The sequence below is a fragment of the Dipodomys merriami genome, unplaced genomic scaffold (genome assembly GCF_024711535.1).
Source record: "Dipodomys merriami isolate MVZ:Mamm:240054 unplaced genomic scaffold, mDipMer1.0.p SCAF_22, whole genome shotgun sequence".
NCBI lineage: Eukaryota > Metazoa > Chordata > Mammalia > Rodentia > Heteromyidae > Dipodomys > Dipodomys merriami.
Window position 1 is genome coordinate 8,767,105 of NW_027203604.1, and position 22,474 is coordinate 8,789,578.

At 44.7% G+C, this 22,474-nt stretch overlaps 3 protein-coding genes across 4 annotated transcripts in view; 1 reads left to right on the forward strand and 2 right to left on the reverse strand.

Annotated features, from left to right (window-relative positions):
* Cenpp (centromere protein P) overlaps positions 1-2,270 on the forward strand; it is a 185,557-nt gene extending 183,287 nt beyond the window's left edge. Inside the window, exons 6-8 of the mRNA XM_070033278.1 lie at positions 80-159; positions 1,531-1,622; positions 2,009-2,270. Of these exons, the coding sequence (XP_069889379.1) occupies positions 80-159; positions 1,531-1,622; positions 2,009-2,124 (288 nt within the window). The 3' untranslated portion in view covers positions 2,125-2,270. The remainder of the gene's footprint in view (positions 1-79; positions 160-1,530; positions 1,623-2,008) is intronic.
* Positions 1-8,821, reverse strand: part of Ecm2 (extracellular matrix protein 2) — a 74,600-nt gene extending 65,779 nt beyond the window's left edge. The window contains exon 1 of the mRNA XM_070033272.1: positions 8,803-8,821. The gene's annotated coding sequence lies outside the window, so the exon portion shown is untranslated. The remainder of the gene's footprint in view (positions 1-8,802) is intronic.
* Positions 3,581-22,474, reverse strand: part of Ippk (inositol-pentakisphosphate 2-kinase) — a 55,783-nt gene continuing 36,889 nt past the window's right edge. Inside the window, exons 10-13 of one of the 2 annotated variants that reach the window (XM_070033274.1) lie at positions 22,240-22,390; positions 21,403-21,505; positions 8,803-8,882; positions 3,581-4,737 (exon numbers count right to left, since the gene is read on the reverse strand). In XM_070033274.1, coding sequence (XP_069889375.1) covers positions 4,512-4,737; positions 8,803-8,882; positions 21,403-21,505; positions 22,240-22,390 — 560 coding nt within the window. In that variant the 3' untranslated portion in view covers positions 3,581-4,511. Of the gene's footprint in view, positions 4,738-8,797; positions 8,883-21,402; positions 21,506-22,239; positions 22,391-22,474 lie in introns of both variants that reach the window. The other variant, XM_070033275.1, reaches the window with a different exon arrangement.

A 22,474-nucleotide genomic window follows, 5' to 3' on the forward strand; every position in this document is an offset into this window, starting at 1 on the left:
CTGACCAGTCAGTGGCCCTGGACCCAGCCCCATGCTCCCTCAAGATGATCTGCCTACAACCATTTCTCTCCCCATACAGGACAAGTACCCAAGCACCGTGCACCTCTCAGAGGGGCCCAGCTCACACTGCATGGAGATCCGCAGTGCCAGCCAGCCTGGGTAAGTACACAGCACCATAGCCTTACACCCCTGTGCAACAAAGATGAGCTGTAGAAAAGCTAAACATAAAAGCACTGAATGAGGACTGAGCACCATCCATGGGAAGCAATCATAGTAGATACTCAAACTTTGGAAGCAGGCCAACTGTGCTTCACTCCGTAAATTACCTAGCAGAGGAAATTTAGACTAGAAATGAGTGAGGGAAGGAGAGGATGACGAGTGGAGCTGTAAAAGGCCAGCAAGGGATAGCACTCTACCTTACCAGGGAAGATAGAAATCTGTGTATAGATCCACTGTTACTACAGAAATGAAAGACAGGGAGCAGGAGCTCATGGAAAGCCCCTGAGAAGCTAAAGGTGGAAAAGCAAGCACCCAGCTCCCCTTAGCGGCTGTTTCCCTTCATCACCCTCAAGCCCATCATTTTCTCTCGTCTGCCATCCTCTTGCCTCTGCATGTGCACCTGTGTATCTGTGCACATATGCTTCAGAACCTGCATGTGAATGCTCAGCCATGCTTTGTTCTCAAGCCTTTAAGGTTCTTGCCTTCATGTGACTGCAGTTCACTGCTCATCGTCTACTAAGTGAATAGACATTTTTCAGGCCTGGAGGAGGGTCTGGGCTCTCTGTTCCAGTTTACTTCTCCTGTCATGTTGCATAGAGGTTTCTCCTGGGTGTAGATACTGAAATTCCTGAGTCATAGAGTGGTGTGTGCACAGCTGTCAATGCTAAGCCATTGTCATCCCCACCAGCAATGCCTTAAGAGTTCCTGTTGCAGGGCTGGGAATGTGGCTTAGTGGTAGAATGCTAGCATGCATGAAGCCCTGGGTTTGATTCTAGAAGTGGCAGTGTGACTCAAGTGGTAGAATGCTAGCTTTGAGCACAAAGAGGGCTCAGGGACGCGTTCAAGCCCAGGCCCCGGGGCGGGGGGAGTGCTGTTGTTGCACATCCTCTTGCAGTGAGTACAAAGCTGTGGCCCTGCTTTCCACCATCCTGTGGACTCATACTTGGTCTTCCTCCATGGACAAGTACCTTTAAAAGCAGGCAAGCCCAGCAAACACAGATGGAAACCAGGTTGCTTACACGTTTTTTTGTGTTTTTTTTGTCGGTTGTGGGGCTTGAACTCTGGGCCTAGGCACTGTCCCTCAGCTCTTCAGCTCAAGACGAACGCTCTACCACTTGAGCCACAGCACCACTTCCAGTTTTCTGGTGGTTTACTGGAGATAAGAATCTGAGGGACTTTCCTGCTTTGAACCTCGATCCTCAGATCTCAGCCTTCTGAGTAGCTAGGAATACAGGCATGAGCCACCGGCGCCCAGCCAAGTTACATCTTTTAATCACACTTCAAAAGCACTGGATGTTTGGTCTCTCTCAGGTTTGAATTGATGGTGGTTTGGAGGATACAAATAAATGAAGAAGGAAAGGTTTTGCCAAAGCTGGATCTCCTTACCAAAGTCCCTCACCAAGGTAGGCTCGGTGCCCAAAGCCACTGTGTGTCTCATCTGGTTTTACATTGTGAGAATAAAAAATTTCATTAATATACTTTAGCTACAAGTTTTTAAAATAAGTTTAGGTGCTTGCTTGCCAACGGCTTACTCTTCTGCATATAAGTAAATTTTGCCCTGCTGAGAAAAAAATTACACACATACACACACACAATAACCACTCCAAGGGTTTGTCTCCTCTGCCCTCCCAGGCTTAGAGAAGAAAAATTCTAGCCTGGAGCTATAGATAAAAGTTTCCATTCCACTCATCTCTATCCTGTTTCAGGCTTCCATTTTCTGTCTGGAGGAAGAAAGGTCTTGGTGACACAAATACCTTGGTTTATTACCCAGTTTGTGTTTTCTCCACAGCCCTCCAACTGGATAAGAGGAGAGTCATAGAAACTGCTCCACTCAACTTCCGTACCCTATTAGGAACGCTGGGAATTGAAGCTGCTCTAGAGAGCCTGATAAATTGCTTTGTATGAGAAATGGCTAGTTCCAGAGGGCTAAGATGCTGTGCTGAGTAAGATGCAAGCGACTTAGACTGAACATGAATACTCAGAATCTACACCCTAAGATGCTGCATGTATACAGCCATGGTACACTAGATGCAAACTCTGACATTAAAAATACAGCAATTTAAATACAATGTCAAATATTCATTGTTTTTATTTTATTTTTTAAACCAAGAGTAGTTTTCTGTCCTTGGATAAATATGGAGGAGCTGTGCCCTGACCTCCACCAACTCCTGCCACCAGGCTCTAGGACTAACTACCAATGAGATTTCATTTCCTTAACATTCCTCCAATCCCAGGGGACCCACACCCAGCCACCAGTCTGCAAAGCAGTATCTCTCACCAAGTCCTGATGTTCTTGGTCTTCCACAAAGGAAAGTAGGACAGTTAGCTTTAAAAACAATGCCCAAGTCTGAAGACCCGCTCCCAGGCCAGGAGTGGTAGTACACGCTTGTAATCTCAGCACTAAGGAGGACTTTAAATTCAAGGCCAGCCTGGGCTATAGCAAGACTGTCTCAAAAGAAAAACAAACACACATACCTAGTTGAGTTTGTGGTTTAGTGATAGTGTATAAGACCTTGGGTTTCACTGCTACTATGCCCCACAGACCCACCATGAGATCTAAGTACACTACCAGCCTCTCATATGCAGAACTGAATGTTGATGGACCCTTCAAGTCACAACTGTCAGGACCATAAGCAGTTATTTTCCCACCATCAGGACAACCTGAAGTCTGCGTACAACAGCAAGTGCACACAGCAAGGCTAGGCCCTGTCACAGCAGCTTGGCTGAGGCCAAGGATTCCAGAACACCCTTCTCAGATGCTCAAGAGCATGCAAACTCAGGGCCCAGACCATACACAATGGCATCAGAGCCATCCCAATCTCAGATCAGCCACAGTGAACCACCTCAAGTCAATACTGACAAGATTGCCTTCCCTGCATGGGCTCCACAGGTACAAAAGCATGAATTCCATGCATGTGACTGAGGCGCAATCTCCAATCCCCCATCCAGCATACACAGCAAAACCCGGGGAAAGTGCTAAGTGTTCAAATGAATAAGGAACCTTTGTACACCTGAGTATGGAACAGAGAATATTAGCATAGCATTCTTAAGAAATTCTACAACAACTGGCTTGATTCAAACAAATGTAATTCTCAAGTTATCACAAAATTTCCCACAAAAAAATTAATCAGCAAAATATTTTCCTCATTTTTCATGTAGCATTTTCATACAATTTCATGGTTTCACTTATGTTACAATAAGCCTTCATTAGTCCCTCAAAACAATGATATAAATAATCAGTCTGTACAAGCTACCATAGAATAAAAAATGAAGCAAGATTCCCAATGATTTCATAGCAGCCAGGCACACTTTTGGTGACCCCCTCCCCCGCCATCTCCCCCTCTCCCCCCCCCCCCCCAGTGGCGCCAGCTAGGAGCCTTCAGCAGCCTGCTGGAAACAGCAAGGCCCTGGGCCACACACTCCACATGCCTCCAGGCAAACCGAGAGAACAATGTGGCCTGGGAGGGAAAGGAAACCTCAATTCTTCAACCACCCAAGACCCTAGAGTGCCAGGAAAACTCTGGGCTATCAGGCAGGCCCACCACACCCACCCCAGAGCCACAGCAGCAAGTTACAGCTATGCTTCCAGCTTCCACAGCAGCAATTTCAGGCAGGGAAGACACCTTTTCTCCCCTACAGTGAAGATAAAATCCTGAAGCCAAAACAAAAGCAATGCTCATGTGAGTCGTGTCAATCCCAACCCGACTCCCTGCTGACCCTTCTCAGAGCTGAGGGCTTCGGTACCTCCACAGGGACCCTGAGTCTAGACTACTCAGAACGGATATCCTCACTAATCCCTGATCATTCTGACAGCAGGGAATCACCTAAAGCCTGTGTTGATGTGTGGCTTGCATTGAAAAAGTGACCAGTAACAGCCTGGCAAGTTCCAGTAGTTTCCATGTTTTCTCAGAAGTCCAAACTATCAGATGCTCGTGACAATTCAAGTTTTCTACATCAGGAGTCTGGTAGTAGGATATCCAAACCTTGGGGCTTACAATAAGGCTTTTCGCATGAGAATTCGACCTGAGCCCTGGCCGGAAGGAAGAACAACTACCCAGGATGTCTTCCCAGGGCTTAACGGACACTTCCATCTTCAGAATGCAGGAGGCTTCTTGGGACACAGCACCGTGTCCTACATTCCTTGTCCTGGAAGATGTTTCTAGTGCTCTCCAATTCTGTGTCTCCAACAAGAGTTAAAAACAAAAGTATTCACAGCCAAAAGTCACCCACCACGATAGAAAATAGCTCTTTCAACCTTCACGTTCCAGTTCAGAGACACTGCAGGAAAAAAGTTAGACCTTATGTAGAACTAATGTGCAGTCTTCACTTTCCTTGAACCTGGTCGACACCACAGCATCGTCTTTGGCATGCACAGTCTTTGTGTAATAGCTGACTATCTTGCTGTCCAGTTTATACTGGTGAGGAATGCTCTCATAGGGCTTGAGGTCGAGGTCCAGCACAGACACAGAGAAGGCCAGCCGGGACCGCGATGAGGCGACGACGGGCCTCTGATCAGAGCTGCAAGTAACAACAGCAATTTCAGCACACACAGGCCCTACAAATCGCCTCATCCCAGCTCACAAAGAGCACCCATTCTGTGTCTGTCTGCATCCTGGTTTTGTCTGTGCCAGCTATACGTACGCACTAGCACATGGAGCTTCTGCCAGGTACGTGCCTGCCACGACACGGGCCAGCACACCAGGCCACACCAGAAAAGAGGGTTACAGAACAGGAAGATGGAAAAGCCATTATGCAGAATGCGTGAGTGATATTCCCCACACCCCAGTGGTCTTAAGCAAATGCTGCAAAAAAAATCACTTTATCATGAGCCAAGCATTACAAAACCTAAGACAAAGTAAGAAAAAAAAAAAAGATCAGGTTCTCCAGCAGCCAAGTGGATGAATGTGGAGAACAGACTTCTCTTTATGTGCCTTTCCCATGTCTGGGAAGAAATGCAAACTCCTTTATGCTTTCCACATTTGGAGAGAGATCTGGTTTCATGTTTTACTCTTATATCTTCAGTGTTCTGTTTTTCAGAGCAAGCTTTTGTGGCTTTTTTCGGAAGTCTGAACCATCACTTGTACTTAAAAATCACTTTCAGAATCACAAGTCTGGTACCAAGATTGCTACGTGCCCTACTTTGCTCAGAGGACTCAACATGTATAGTCAGCACAAAATGAAGTCCAAGAGAAGTGTTCTGGGATCTGGGTATAATGTTGCAGGCCTGTTATCCCAGCACTTGAGGCTGAGGTAGGAGGATCAAAAGTTGAAGGCTAGCCTGAACTAAATGAACATAATTTGCACCTAGCAGGCCTTGAGTCTCATTCTGGAAGCAGCTTGCTCAGTTACTGAAAATTGCTAAACTGTACAGTCCTGGGGATCCAGTTAGCTGGGCTGAAATAGTCCACATGACTAGGACAAGGACTCTGTAGCTTAAAGGACATCTCAATTTCTCAGGTCACAAGCAGCACCAAAATGACACAAACTGAGACATGAAGGATCTTCTAAGGATCTGGGGAGGGTCTGCCTGTGGTCAGCCACAAGCTCCACATGAGACAAGGCCAGCAGCCAGCATACACCAGCCTGTCACACCACCATGCTTGTCTGCACCTGCTGCCCTGAGATTAAGCAGGGACTCCCAGGGACACGGGTGTCCCTCTAGTAGCTTCAGACACAAGCAGAGATCATCTATCTGCAGGGGAGCTGCTGCCCTTGCCTGGATGGACAACCATTCTCCAGAGCACTGACCAGCTGGGAGGGTGGCCAGGGGGACAAGCAGACAAGCCAAAGCTGCAGCCACTGCCCAAGCTGTGTTTGGAACAGGAAATCAAGAGGAGCTGAAGGATTTAGGAACAGGTGAACAGCTCTCCTGGTGGTTCCAAAATCCCCAAACACCTGCAGCAACAAGAAAGTAGACTTAAGACTTTTCTTAATTATGAAAGGAAGAAATAGCATTGGTGAAGCCTTTAAGTGGTATAAGCTTATTATTGTACTCAGCCTGTCAGCCGTAAATTATAATTTAAGGATCTAAATTCAGCCTTGGGTTTACTCCGCATCTCATAAATGCAAAGATGACTAAATTGGTCTGTGGGTTCCCCAAGTGTCACACTCCAGGCCAGGTATAGACAACACAAGCATCTGTTCCAGCCTTGTAGATTTTCTCTGGGGAGAAGCCATAGGTAGGCACAAAGCCCCTTCCCTCAGCCACCACCCAGAACCCGTTGAAGCCCCTTCTACCAGATGCATGTATGCAGCAGTGGGATGTCTTCAAGGGTCCTTTCCACTTTGCAAGGCCTCTGAGAGCCTCTGGCTCTCAGCCCATCACCACAGCATGGTCCCTACTCTGGTCTGGAGACTTGAGCATAGCAGGGGAGGCACCTTAACAGGGCAAGGCCCACTCTTCCTCTTCAAAACCCTCTGCAGAATTTCCAGAACCCATCGCTCTTCAACTGTGTCACCGAGTTCTAAACTTTCATAAGGTTAACTTCTCCCAAATAGATCTGAGAGATGGTTCTGGTTCATAATTAAAATTAATATGTACATTTTTGAAACAGTTACATTTTAACATTAAGATTAATAAGAATGGAGATCCATTCTTAAGCGTTTCACACATATGGATTTAAGCTTTGCTTTGTCCTTACTAAGTTTTTGCCTATCTTTAAATATACTTCATTGTTATCAGTTCAATTTTATCCTAAAAATTAACTCCTGAGCCTGGCAGAATGAAATGTTAAAGGACAAAATGGGAATAGCAAATTATAACTGAATAAGCAGGGAGGAGTTGGCGCGAGGGGGGGAGGGGGGAGGAAAGTGGGAAAACAAGGGAAGGGGTAACAATGCTCGACAAGAACTGTACTCATTGCCTTACTCATGTAACGGTAACCCCTATGTACAGCATCATTACAATAAAATTAAATTAAAAAAATAATTGAATAAGCAAATGGCAGCACCCCAATTCAACCACTTCCTAACTTTGCACAGTCTGTTGTCACATCAGAATCCTGCTGCATGTGCTTTCCTGTACCAGCACCACAGCCTCTGAGACTGCAGAACAGGAGTTCCTGGAAGCCAGAGGGCCATCAACACACCTGGGGAAGACGCATACCAGGTGGCCAACTTCACAAAGGCAAAAGGGGCAGTCAGTCCAGTTGGGCCAATCCATTGTTCTTGACTACACAACTATTTCTGTCAAGTCTGAGCCACTGTTGGTCTTTCCCTATTTTTTTAAGTGTAAACCTTAAAGGACAGACAGAGTGTTTTGTGAGCAGGGTGATTCCAGTCTCTCCAGCCCAATACAAGCAGCTCACATGGCTAAGAACCTTTGACATGGACTCTCTCCTCCCCACCCAGCAAGTGGCAGTTTGCAAGTGGCAGTTTCCACACTCTGGCTCAGGGTATGATGGGAAGGAGCTCAGACCTCGTGTCTCCACAAGTGACACACTGATGAAAGGCATGATCAGCATCTGTCTTTGGGGGACCTTGGACATCCAGGCAGACTTTGGCAGTTAATTCTTTCAACTAGTCCTGGTGTGAGCACCCTGCATTCAAGCACCTGCCATTTCCCAGCTGCATCCCTGGCCAGGTAGGTTAAAGGATAGTATCTTCATGGTGGCTCTCATCTAACACAGTAGCTTTTGCAGCTGAGGGAGGCCTAGTACCTAAGCACTGGGGAATAACGAGAGTTTTCAACTAAATACAATCACCTGTGTGCTGGAGTTATGCCCTGTAAATGTCCCTCAGAGAGGAGCTGTGGCTTAAGTGGTAAACCACAGAAGGTAAGGGACAGCACCAAGGGCCTGAGTTCAAGCCCAAATACTGGCACAAAAATATTCCTCAGCTTGTCACATGAAAGAAGACAGGCCTCATGGGAACAATTTAGCTCAAAACCATCAGAAAAATGGGCGGGCATTAGCTAGTGACCAAGGAACATGTGAGAAGAATACAGAACATCCCAGAGGACCATGTGTGGGGTAGGTATCTCTGGTGAACAATAAGGAAGCTCTCTGACCACAATGGGCTCATCCTGAATTCCTGAAAAGGCAAGGAAGGAGACTGCAGAAAGCAACAGCCCTCAGTGAGGGAGGCTGCAAGCATGCCAAGTAAGCCACTTAGTCAGGACAGGAGGCAAACAATGGAGGTAATATTTAAAGGGTTTAGCCGTGATGGTGACAGAAAAGTCAGCACATCCCAGTGAGCTAGTAAAAGACTAGAAGGACCCACACGGAGCTCTGCCACTTCAGAGTTAGGAGCTTCGGCTGGAGTGGATGCAGGTTCTGTGAAAGCATTCTTCCACTTCACCCGCACTACTTTGTTATTAAAAAAAAAAAAATTCTCCACAAGAGTCTAAATTACAAGTTTTTAGAGAACAGGCGTTAAGCCCCATGAGGGCTGTGTCTATAGGCCTGGGGGTAAAGTGTAAGGCCCTGGTTTGATCCCCAGGGCCCCAAAATAAAACCACATGGTACCACATAGCCCAGAATGTGCTGGTCCTGCCAATCAGGGTTTCTAAATGTGGGGAGCCTCCTTGTCCTATTACTCCATACACTGTCACCCAAGAACAGGTGTCACGCGCACCCACCTCACCTTGTATCCTGTAGACAGGGGGAGAGCGCGATCATGATAGAGCAGTCCTTGGCAGTCATGGCAACTCGGTACTGCTGCACCTGTGGGGAAGGACACATCATCTCCTGGTCATATGCCGCCACCAAAAACAACCTCCCTAACAGTCAAGTGTGGAAGTCCGTTCTTGTGATGAAATCTGGGATAAGGTTCTGAGATTGGCTGACATGGAGCAAGGGTGTTTGTTTGTTGTTTTAATGGCATGGGAGGGGGGTCCTCTCCTGTGGCAAAGCCCATCACACCCGCCCTGCCCTCTGCCCTCACAGTGCAAGCAGTACAGGGAACCCAATTTCAGCCCTGAAACTGAAGACTTGTCATCAGCAAGGTACTATAGTCTGTCTTTAGAAGAGCAAGCAGGGGGTTGCTTTAGCTCTCCAGTACCTTGACCACACTGAGAGGATGTAGCAAGCTTCACGCCAACCTTCTAGAAATTAGGCATGTAGTGGTCAGTTCAGGGGACACCAGTTCTAACCACCATGGGTTCACTGGAGACAACTGAATCACCTGCAGGTCCCACTGTACAGACAAGAAAATTAGGCACAAAGAGTAACTTGGCCGATGGCAGGGCTGACCCCAAGCCAGGAGCCAGGGCTCAAAGTCTGAGCTCTTCTACAGCATGGTATAGACAAGATCTGTGCTGGACTTACAGCAACACTTGCCAGGACCCACAACAAGCACATGCCACAAGCACACAGGGAGAGCCAAAGGGAAAGTCACCTCTGCAGCACACATTTTCTTTCCTTCTTTGGGCTTTGATCTCACACACACACCAGTACTAGGACTTGAACTCAGAGCCTGGGTGCTGTCCCTAAGCTTTCCTACTGGGCTAGTTTCAAACCACAATCCTCCGAGCTCAAGCTCCTGAGTAGCTAGGATCACAGGCATGAGCCACCAGCACCTGGCTTTCATTTAGATAGTTTTAGCTTGGATAGGCCTCCACACGTACAATGGGACCATACCTCCTGGGACCACACACCCGCAACCTGGGGGACAAAGGACAGAAGTAGCTCCAAGTACACACACATCAGGCAGCCTGGTGCTCCTGGGCCGAAGAAACTGATCAGCAGTAGGGAACATGCAACTCTTGCCCTTCACCCCACCCACTTAGCAAAGACATTCTTTCATACAAACCCAGTAAAAAAAGAATTAAAGAGCTAAATACAAAAAGCATGTAACATGGGCTGGGAAGGTGGCTCAGTGGTAGAGCGCTTGCCTTGCATGCCTGAGGCCCTGGGTTCGATTCCTTAGCACCACATAAGCAAAATGAAAAAAGCCGGAAGTGGCGCTGTGGCTCAAGTAGTAGAGTGCTAGCCTTGAGTTGAAGAGCTGAGGGACAGTGCCCAGGCCCAGAGTTCAGGCCCTAGGACCAGACCAAAAAAAAAAAAAAAAAAAAAAAAAGCTTGTAACAGCCAGTGGTCACGCCTGTAATCCTAGCTATTCAGGAGGCTAAGATCGGAGGATTGCAGTTCAAAGCCAGCCCACACAGGAAAGTCCCTGAGACTCTTATCTCCCAATAATCACCAGAAAACTGGAAGTGGCACTGTGGTTCTAGTGGTAGAATGCTTGCCTTGAGCTGAAGAGCTGAGGGACAGTGCCCAGGCCCAGAGTTCAAGCCCCACGACCAACAAAAAACAACAACAAAAAAACCCAGGTAACATTCAGCATGTTTTTAGTGTACCTTCTAACCAAGATATAAACCAAGAAGCTACAGAAGACTCATTCTTAAAAACTAAAGGCCTTGGGCTGGGAAGGTGGCTCAGTGGTAGAGCGCTTGCCGTGCATGCTTGAGGCCCTGGGTTCGATTCCTCAGCACCACATAAGCAAAAAGAAAAAAGCCAGAAGTGGCTCTGTGGCTCAAGTGGTAGAGCGCTAGCCTTGAGCTGAAGAGCTGAGGGACAGCGTCCAGGCCCAGAGTTCAGGCCCCACAACCGGACCCAAAAAAAAAAAAAACTAAACTAAAGGCCTTTTAAATATTACTAATCCAAAGGACAAAGACAAGTGAAAGGCAAGAAGAAAATATGTACAACATAAAACAAACACTTATCAAAAGTTAAAAAGATCAATACATTTATCTGTTTTGCTGGGTTTGTTTTGAGACAGGGTCTCACAGAGTCTCACATGGTCTCTTCTGGCCTCACATTAATGGTTTTCTGCCTCAACTTTCCAAATGCTAGGATTTAGGTATATCCAACCATGCCTGGCTTAACACGTTAGAGATCAATATGGAAAAAGAAAACTATGTATATAAGTAGACAAATTTATATAAATTTCATGCATATTTTATATATCAAAGTTATACATACATAGAGATAATTATAACAGTGAAATATTTTCCTCCTTTCAAATGGGTAAATTTTTGTCTCAAGACAAAAAAATGAAGTGGTAGGATTTTCACTGAGTAATGCTGGCATAGGTAGTTGGACCAACTAAAGAAGTAGTACAAAATATCAAGAAATCTGCTTAAAGGCAGAGCTAACAAGACAGGGAGAGTGGATTTTTCCAAGAAAGGGGTAGGAAAATTCTGGAGGCTTGGCTGAAGAAGAGTTTGAACCAACCTGCAGGGCAAACAGAACAGGACCATCATGGACCTCTTTTGAGTTAGTACCCCAAATGCAGCCCCTTTAAGATGAAAGGTGAGCCAAAGTTGACAGGTCCTCCAAGACCCTGGAGCTTCACTTGGAAGACATCAATCATCTAAAGTGGATTCAAGTGACTCCAGCTTGCTAGTGCGTTCCAGTCCTCTTGGCAGAAGCTGCCTGAAATCCCTTCGGGAAAAAGGTAGGATCCTAGATCTCAAGTTCTTTCTAAAGCAATCATGCAAATGCAATTTCTGGCATCCAAGCAAAAATATGCAAGCATAAGAAGACAGGATGACATGATGAAAGCCAGCAAAACAAGAAGAAGAGAACAACAGGGGCCTGGAGGATATGAAAATCTGTACTTTCCACTCGATTCTGCAGAGGACTGAAAAAAAAAAAAAAACCAATCCAGAATAGTAGAAAAAAATAAAAAGATCACACACAGGACTCCAACTGCTGGAGTGCCAGACACACATGCTCAAAGAATTCAAGACAAAACAACTTTAGAAGAGAACTGGAAACTATAAAAATGGACCACTGAGTAGAAGGAAGATTTTTTTTAATCTTTCTGAAGCCAAATCTGCTATTCAGGATCTGCTCTTTTTATATGTTATACATATCGCTTTATTTTACCTAACTTACTGGTTGACTGTTGAAGAGACTGGGACTTCTTTGAGTTACTCTAGGGTATGCAAAATAGTGTCTTTAAGACTGTTCCTAGCCTTGATCTACTCCATTTTGTAAAGCAATAGTTTCAACCTAAACTACTCCATTTTGAATATATTTTGAGTAGAAGTGCCAAAACACAATTACTTTACATCTTATTTCTATAGGTAAACTACCACCATCTGTCAGCATACCATAAGACACAAACTTATCATTTATTTGTGCCAATAACCAATATATCAGCAGATATATTAAGTCTTATCAGAAATTCTCAGCCTATAAACTTAACTAAACCCACCAGCCCAATGATTTACATAACTCCCTCACCTGAGACATATAAAGGAGGGACACCTAGCACTGGGACACAGCAGCACACACTCATCTGACTACCATAGGACTATCCAGTGTTTGTGTGATCTATGCTTTGTCAACTCTGTCCCAGGGACTTTAGCTCAGCTCCATACCCTGCTTGACATGACCTGGACTCAGCTCTGCCCTTGAAGCGCCGGAGGCACACTGTCTTCTGACACCACTCATCCTCAACAGCTCTGTTCCTTATTAGCATCTGATATGACACCTGCAGGGGCTCAGCTGCATCCACTCTCAGCTCTTGCCCTGGGCAAAGCCTCTGTGAACCCTCCCTGGCCATCCTGCAAACTTGATATTATTGTGATACATAATGTGTGATCTGAGATTAATATTAGTAATTAACATTGGAATAAAGAACCTGTACTGTTATGTAACCTCAGAAGTTCTTGGCAAATTAACATCAACAAAATTGACACTGTGTCAATGTGTTATTCAATAAAATCTGATATTGTGGAGAGAGTCAATGTTTCTGACATAGCTCACTGTTAACTGTATTTCTACTAAGGTACTAGCTGACAAATGGACCATCTGTGGCACTCTTAAAGACAGCATGTTTAAGAAAACTACTTCTCTAGCCCTTTGAGACACCGTTTACTCTCACTTCACATATGCCAACATCTTAAAAAGGCCAAGTAACAGTTTACTGAAATTAAACTTAAAATATAATTAAAAATAGATAAAGCATATCACATTAAATGGTGCTTCAATGAGCTCAAAACTCTTGACAAAATTCCTGTTAAGGCTATTCACTTCATTATTCCTATTAGCAACTATAAGAGCCTTCTAGTTTTTTTTCAGTCATGGGGCCTCAACTCTGGGCCTGGGTGCTGTCCCTCAGCTCTTTAGCTCAAGGCTAGCACTCGACCACTTGACCCACAGGGCCATTTTCAGTTTTTTCTGCTTATGTGGTGCTGAGGAATCGAACCCAGGGCCTCATGCATGAGAGGCATGCACTCTACCAATGAGCCATCTTCCCAGCCTCGCTTCCAGTTCTTTTTGTTTTGTTTTTCTTCCTAGTGTCAGTATTTATGGCTTGAACTCAGGGCCTCACGATTCTTGATTGGCTTTTTTTTTTTAATCAAAGCTGGAGCTCTACCACTTGAGCCATAGCTCAACTTCCTAGCTTTTTGATGGTTTATTGGAGATTAAGAATCTCTTGGATTTGTCCGCGTGGGCTAGTTTCAAACTGGGATCCTCAGATCTCAGTCTCCTGAGAAGCTAGGTTATAGATGTGAGCCACCAGCATCCAGCAAAAGCAATTGGGTACTACATGAGCCAGCAATCAAATCAGGCCTCCCACATTGCAGGTGAGAATTCTACTACTAAACCACTGATCCTTCCAGTTTTGTTCTTGTTTTTCTTACTGCTTTGAGGGCTTCTTTTTCTTCATTCTGGAATAATAAATAACTGAACCCTACTACTGAGGTTAATTTATAGAGTCCCTATTCTGTAATTCTTACGTTTCATAGATAATAATCAAAATGCTAACAATGGAAATTATGAAAATGTAAACCCTTGTTTATATAGATCCCTTCAGTTGTTCCTTGGAATAACTGCATCCATAGAAGAGAACGTTATTTTGCTGTTCCAGTTGGGGAATCTGAGTTATAGAATCTTTTGCAAGACTGGATGATAGGCAAGATGTGGGAGACTAAATCTGAGCATGAACAGCCTGGTTCCATAACAAGTCATGGTATTCCAATACAATTTGCCATTCAAATACATTAAAATGTAATGACAATATAAAGGCCATAGGATTTAGAATTAAACATTACAGTGCTGTGATTTTTAAAACAAAAACATACAAAAATCAGTATTACAACCTCGAGGTAGGTTTAAAACGCAGATTAGAAAGAAAAACTTGAAAATAAGATATCTGAGTAGAAAGGATAATTTCACCAAATATAAACAAGACTGACAAAGGCCAACTAGTAATTTCTTCTTGAGTATTACAGCTGGGCTGCCTGAGAAGGTTGTTGCCCTAGGATGGTGGGAATCAGCCTGCAGAGGAGGCAGCTGGCTGCTGTGGTTGGAAGCATCTGCCACAGCTTCTTCAGAGGCATTAGTAATTCCACATGACCCAGTCCAGAGTTAGAATGCAAATGTCATTTAGGGAGTATAACATAACTACCGGACCTACAGTTCTAAACTTAAAGACAATCATTTAGGGGCAGAGACCAAAACAGAGTAAGGAGATGAAAACAGTTCTAAACTTAAAGACAATCATTTAAGGGCAGAGACCAAAATAGAGTAAGGAGATGAAAAAAGAAAAGAAAAGCTGAAGAGAATTGCTAAGCTGAAAGACAGGCCAAACATAAATACCCAGAATGAAACATGCGAAGGAAAACAGCTGTAAAATGAAAAAAAAAAAGAGTACAGATATGGTGAATAAAGAGAATGTGTCTAACATATGTGTGAGTAAAGTCTAGGAAAGAGGAAATGGGCAAAACTCAAACCTTGCAATGTACTGGCTCAAAAGGTAAGGGAATTCCCCAATACTACCCACTCTTGTCACCACTCCCAAAAGAACCAAAATGAAAACTTTCAGCGGGAAACAACTGGCAAGGCAGAGCAGTCAAACAAGCAAATGCCAATGTGAGTGTTGCTTCTAGGAGCAAGCTACAGGGTAAAGGATATAAACCTCAGACTTCTGCCTCTGGAGAAGAGCATTCCTTCTAGAAATCTGTTCAAGAATTCCCTCAGATGATGAAAATATGAGCTCACAACCACAAAGCACCAAACCCAATCAAAGCAACAGAGATGCCGGTGGCTCACGCCGGTAATCGTAGCTACTCAGGAGGCTAAGATCTGAGGATCTTGGTTCAAAGCCAGCCGGGGCAGGAAAGTCTGTGAGACTCTTATCTCTAGTAAACCACTAGAAAACTGAAGTGGCACTGTGGCTCAAGCAGTAGAGTGCTCACCTTGAGCTGAAGAGTGCAGGGACAGCGCCCAGGCCCAGAGTTCAAGCCCCACAACTGACCAAAAAAAAAAAAAGCAACATACATGAGTTGGCCAAAATGGTATTTTTTTCATTTCACATTTAAAAAAAATTTTTTTCTACCAGTGCTAGGACTTGAACTCAGGGCCCCACATTCAGCTTTTTCACTCACAATTGGCATCTACCACTTGAACCATACCTTCACTTCCACCTTTTTGTTAATTAGCTGGAGCTAAGAATCTCACGGACTTTTGTCTGTGCTGGTTTCAAACCAGCTTCCTTGAGTAGCTAGTATTTAAAGACATGAGCTATTGACACCTGGTTTACTTCCCAGTTTTTATTTTATCTAAGTCACATACAGAATAACTATTCATAAACTGCTTAAAGACATAAAAGATGTTAACAGAAATAAGTAACAAGAAGCTACCAAAAATACCAAAGTAATGTGAAAATGAATCACACAGAACTGTCAGGAATTAAAATTAAAAATGGAACCACTGAAGGAAAAAAGGAACCAGTGAAACAGCAGATTAGACACAGCTAAAGAAGGAAGTAGTAAACTGGAAAACTGAGCAGAAAAACAAAACTTCCAATGTAACACCAAGATGAAAAATATGAAAGGGCAGTTAAAATGTGGAAGAGAAAATAGTCTGCTACACTAAAGAAAACAGTGGCTGGGTGCCAGTGGCTCACGCCTGTAATCCTACCTACTCAGGAGGCTGAGATCTAAGGATCACGGTTCAAGGCCAACCTGGGCAGGAAAGTCCCTGAAACTCTTATCTCCAATAAACCAGAAAACTGGAAATGGCACTGTGACTCCAGTGGTAGAGGGTTCACTTTGAACTGAAGAGCTGAGGGACAGCACCCAGGCCCATGAGTGACAAAAAAAGAAAAAAGAAAACACAATAATGTACAAGAAAACATATTAGAGAATTTTCCAGAACAAAAGCCACAAATCTACAAGTAGAAAAAGTACAACATAAACAAAATGAATAAGAACAAGACAACTAATTACAATGAACTGAACATCAAATGATAAGTCTAATAGCAGTCAGACAAAAAAAAGACAGTTCCATCACCCTCTGGGCATAGACGCTTTAACAGGGGCTGTCTCTCAACAGTAACAACCACAGTCACAAGATGTATAGAATGTTTAAATTTCAGAAGCGGGAAAGAAGGGGGGAATCAACTTCTTTTCTATATCTGGGGGGAAAAAAACAAAACTTGTTCTGAGAAAAAAGTAACTTCCAAAAGATATTTTTCAGGGGCTGGGAAGGTGGCTCAGTGGTAGAGCGCTTGCCTTGCATGCCTGAGGCCCTGGGTTCGATTCCCCAACACCACATAAGCAAAAAGAAAAAAGCCGGAAGTGGCGCTGTGGCTCAAGTGGTAGAGTGCTAGCCTTGAGCTGAAGAGCTGAGGGACAGCGCTCAGGCCCAGAGTTCAGGCCCCACGACCGGACCCAAAAAAAAAAAAAAGATATTTTTCAGGAAGAAAACTAACATAATTATAGACAAATCAGACAACTTTGGTAAAATGAGCTACCTCCTAACGATACAAACTACTGAATAATATATGAAGAAAGATTTCAACCCCAACCAGCAGTTAAGAGTTGCTAAAAGAAATCAAAAAGGTTCTAATAATAGTACTGTATGCCTACAGTCCCAGCTACTTAAGAGGCTGAGGCAAGAGAAATCTAAGTTTGAAACTAGCTTGGGCAACGTGTGAAACTCTGACTCAAAAAAAACCAACAACAAACCATAACGTTATCATTGGAGCAATATGTATACATGTATATACATACACACACACACAAACACACTGTAGAACAACACCAATCATAACAGCCAAAGAAAATGAAAACCTAACCCAAATGTCTATCAACTGATGAGAGGATAATATATGTTTAAGTCTATAAATGGGATACTGAGCCAATAAAAGGGGGGAGAAAATACTGATATATGCTCCAAATCTTATCAGTGAAATTTGAAAGCCTTAGGCTAGCCAGACAAAAATACTCCATATTGAATATCCTATTCATAAGCAAAACTTGGAGTCAACAAGTCTCTTTTAGAGATAGATAGTAGACCAGCAGTTACTTAGGGCTGAGGGAAATGGAGACAAAATGGAATGATAACTAAAGAGTATGAGCTGGTTAGTTGTTTTCAGTTACTGTTTTGTTTACTTGGCAGCAAGGAGGTTTGAACTTTGGGCCTTGAACTTGCCAGAGAGGTACTTTGCCACAAGAGCCACTCCCTTACTCTCTTTTAGTTATTTTTCCAGATAAAGTTTTATATTTTTTGCCCATGCAGCATCGGATGCAATCCACCTACTTGGGCCTCCCAAGTAGAGGGGGATGATGGCACCAGCCATCACGTCTAGCCCAGCTATGTTTTTGGGTTTTTTTGCTGAAGCAATCACATCTCCTAAAATTGCATGTGGGGAAAGTTGCACATATCTGTAAATACAGTTAAAAAAAAATGAACTTGTACACTTGGAGTTAATTGTATGTCATGGAAACAATATCTTATTAACTCTTTTATAGATAGTTGATCATGTATGGAATGTCAAATAAATCTCAATATATCTATTCCAGATTAAAAAGGGACTCGGGACATGGCTCAAGTTGTAGAGCTCTTGCCTAGCAAGCACAAGGCCCTGAGCTCAAGCATCAGTTGAAAGGAAGGAAGAAAGAGAGCAAGTGAGCAAAGCGAGCAAAGGGTGAGGAGAGGGAAAGGAAAGAGAGGGTAGGGAAGGAAAGGGATGGGAGGAGAGGGAGGAACAGGCATAGTCGTTCATATAACTGTAGCTATTTGGGAGTAGAACATCAGGGGGACTGAGGTTCAAGGCCGACTCAGGCAAAAAAATTAGTAAAACTACACCTTCTCCCCAACTAATAGCCAAGTGTGGCAGTATGCTCCTAACATCCCAGTTTCACCAAAGGCAAAAACTGGAGGATCAGGAACTACAGCAGCCCTAGCAAAAATGTGAGACTTTATTCTATTTAAAATGCAACTAAAGAGCCAGATTCTGGTGGCTTACACCTTGATCCTAACAACTCAGGAAGCTGAGATCTGAGGATCATGGTTCAAGGCCAGCCCAGGCAGGAAAGCCCATGAGACTCTAATCTTAAATTAGCTTGCGAAAATGCTGGAAATGGAGCTGTGGCTCAAGTGGCAGAGTACTTACTTTGCGCAGAAAAGCTCAGGAACAATGCCCAAACCCAAGTTCAAGCCTTACTACCAGCAGAAAAGAAAAGAAGAGGGGAGGGGAGGGGAGGGGAAAGGGAGGGGACAGGAGGGGAGGAGAGGGGAGCGGAGGAGAAAGGGAAAGAGAAAGGGGAAGGGAGAGGGGGAGGGGGAGGGGAGGGGAGGGGAGGGAAGGGGAGGGAAGGGGAAGGGGAAGGGGAAGGGGAAGGGAGAAGGGGAAGGGGAAGGGGAAGGGGGAAGGGGAAGGGGAAGGGAGAAGGGGAAGGGGAAGGGGAAGGGAGAAGGGGAAGGGGAAGGGGAAGGGAGAAGGGGAAGGGGAAGGGAAAGGGAGAAAGGAAAAAAGGAGAAGGGGAAGGGAGAAGGGAAAAAAGCTAAGATATGGCTCAAGTGGTGGAGTGCCTACCTTGTTAAGTTCAAATTCTAGTACTACCAAGAAAAAAGATAAAGGGAAACGACCAGAGGACTAAAGGTATCAGGCAATGGTGGACCAAACATGGAGATAAATCTAGACAAACATCTTTATAAATAGAAATAGCCTGGGGTGGCTTCAATGAAAACCACTAATCTTATTGTGCACAGGCCCAGGGTTCTAACCTCAGCACCACTAGAAAGGAAATTCAAGAAAGAGACAAAAACATCAAGTAATAACTACATGTATGCTGGAAGAAACAACTAGAATTAAAACATCCAAGTCCCTTATTGTATGGGAGCCAAGGTGACAAAAATTAACATTAGGCTCTATACAGGGCCAAATTGGACAAGCAGGAACTCAAAGGACAGAAACAGCAAGTTAAGCAACAGAGATCAGTCCCTTCAGGGAGACGGCACAAACCCAGCCCCTTACTATTTCTATGAATGAAGATTTCCTGGGACACAACAGTGCTGTAGATGGCTCCTTCTGAGCTTCCACAGCAGTAATGAGATAGAAACAGGCACATATAGCCTGAGTCACTTGTGGCTGGCCTTCCCAGAAAGCTGTACCAGCCTTCTGCTGACCCTACTCCAGGCTCTGCACAACAGAAGATAGAGATTCTTAGACTGAGATCTTAGGATTGATGTTCAAAGTCAGCCTACGCAGAAAAGTCCGTAAGACCCTTATCTCCAACTAATCACCAAAAAGCAAAGTGAGCCAGTCGCCAGTGGCTTACACCTGTTATCCTAGCTGCTCAGGAGAGTGAGATCTGAGGATCACAGTCTGAAGCCAGTCCAGGCAGAAAAGTGGCTTGAAGTCTTCCTGTGTTGGACTATGAGGGCTTGCTCTTTTTCTCCTTTAAGGACATGGGTTGAGGTAGTTGAATGTGAAGAAGTTGGTTATGAAACTATCTCAGGGCTCAGGACACTGCTGTCTTGGTACCTCTAGCTATCTATCATGTGGATAGCTAGGATTACAGACATGAGCCCCCAGAGCCCACCACCAGTTAGTTATAGATAGCAGTGTGATGACTTGCTTTAGTCTGAAATTACACTTTTACCGATGAGGTTTCAAAATTGAAATGAAACTTAAAAATAATCCATGTTTATCTAGATTTAAAAATATCGAAAAACATAGATGCAAGGAATGTGGCTTAGTGGTACAGTGCTTGCCTAGCATTCATGAGGCCCTGGGTTCAATTCCTTGGTATCATATGAACACAAAAATAATTTAAAAATTAAAAAACAAAGCAGGATACTTACACACACACAATACTAAAATATATATAAAGGAACTGAAGTCCTATTTCCTCTGTTGTAGAAAAAGAAAAGCTACCTTTTTTTCCTAAGTCACTGTAAGCAAGTTACAGATATTACAAGGAAGCCTCCTCTGCTGTACCCTGACCCAGAGGTTACACTGTGGATTTCTGGAGCCTGAGAAAGTGCCACTCTGCACCACATCCTACCTACCATGCAGTCTGGGCCTCTGAAGTATATCTCAGGCTCCACAAGGCCTCTCGGCCCTCAAACCACTAGCAACATTAGGGTTCTTTCACCAGAGGAAGAACAGACAGCTACTAGGACAGACAAGACCCAGGACCACCACGGGCAGTTGAGAGGGGAGGCACCTCATTCCCTGAGAACAACGCTTCTTCACTGTTTTAATGTTTTGCAAAACCTCTGTGGCCTAATAAAGTGTGTAACATTTCAAAAAGGCATACAACAAAACAGTGCGACAATATAAAATACCAACGTATTGTTAAAAACACTCATTACACCTCAGACAGCACTGACCATCAGCACATCCTGAGATGTTTGCAAATGTGGTAGGAGGAGGCAGCATAGTCCTGCCCTTCCCAGAGTGGTTCCACCCTCACCATGAAAGAAAACACTCAATTTCAGGTAGAAGTCAATGATAATAGGATGTAAGTTTCTTCCTACCTATATACATGGAACCCTGAATTTCCCAATGTTCACAGAAGTGGAAAGGACAGGGTCCAGTGGTCCTCATTAAGAGACTTGTCTGGGCCAAACTATGACCTCAGGTCTGAGGAAGCAGGCAGCCAACACAGACAGCAGTGGGACCCAGACCCTTGGCCAGAGCCTCAAGGAGAAGGCCAACTATGCCCATTCTAAAGCTTCTGAGAAGGATGCAGATTGGCCACACAGGGCCAGGGTCCCAAGCAGCTGAATTCTCCACTTCCTACCTGTATGGGTCAAGGGAAACCATCCTTGGACATTATATATACCCTACCTACCCCAGCCCATCTAGGGAGAACTGAGACCTCTGGTCTCTTAGATCCCCAAGTTTTCTTCTGTCACCATCAGGGGTAGGAGCAGGGAAGGCCTGAGTAGGGCCAAGACCCAACAGAGCACCAAGTCCCGCTCTGCTCACCTTTGTTAATGCGAAGGCCACGGACCCATCATCCTCAGTGGACAGATCAAGCAGCTTCTGGTAAAATGCTTTGTCATAAGGCCCATCTATTTGTAATGATTTTCTGAAGAAGAAAGCACCAAAAACAAAACCATAATAAAACAGGATGGCAAAGCTGCCTGGTTTAAGATGCTAACTTGAGCTAAATCACAACAGCTTTTAGTTGCTTTTTTCTGAAACAGGGTCTCATTTTGTAGCCTAGGCAGACTTTAAACCCAAGATCCAAAGGGCACCTAATAGATCTACTGCTCCCTCATATTATCTTTGTTATCCGCAGCATCAAAGCCTTAAACAGAATCCAGCAAGACTGGGGCACATGGAGCATGAAGGCCGAGTCTCCTGCTGTTCAACGAAGAAACAAGATCACACAGCCCAATAATAAGAAAGAGGATCCAGCCCCTTGAAACTGCAGAGGTGTGTGTCCCAGAGGCACCTAGTGCAGGCCTAGGGCCAGAGGCTCAGATGACAGGGAAGATGAAAGCAGCTAAACCAGTGTACATGGGCAGAGATGAGACAACACTGCCCTCTACAGGCTGGCCTTGACTGAAGATTTTTGGAATTCGGTTCCCAGACATTTTCTTCTACAAATGAGTAAATGACCACAAATCTCAGACTCCAGGGCCCCCAGGCACTGCATTTACAGCTGGGTCTTGGAGTTGGGACACGGGAAGAGGTGATGTGCATAAACCTTCTGTTGCCAAGTGCAGGGGCTCTTGTTCTGTTCTGGAATTGGAGCAACTTGGGCCCCAGCCCATCCTCAAGTCTCCCTCATGCTGGCCTCCACTAACACCAGCTCACCTCTGCTCAGGAAACTCCTCCAGGTACTGCTCAACCCGGTTGTACAGAGGGTAGAGTCCTTCAATGTCCAGCTGGTCCAACATCTGCACCTGGAGGGTTTTGTACAGAAGACAGCCCTTCGGTAACCCCGAGCGCTCTGGGGCGTTTTTTCCTACCAAGAACATCAGGGGAAAACGAGAGCAGGTTTATTATCAAAGACTGAAGACTTGCGGGGGGGAGGGTAGACATAGGCTGG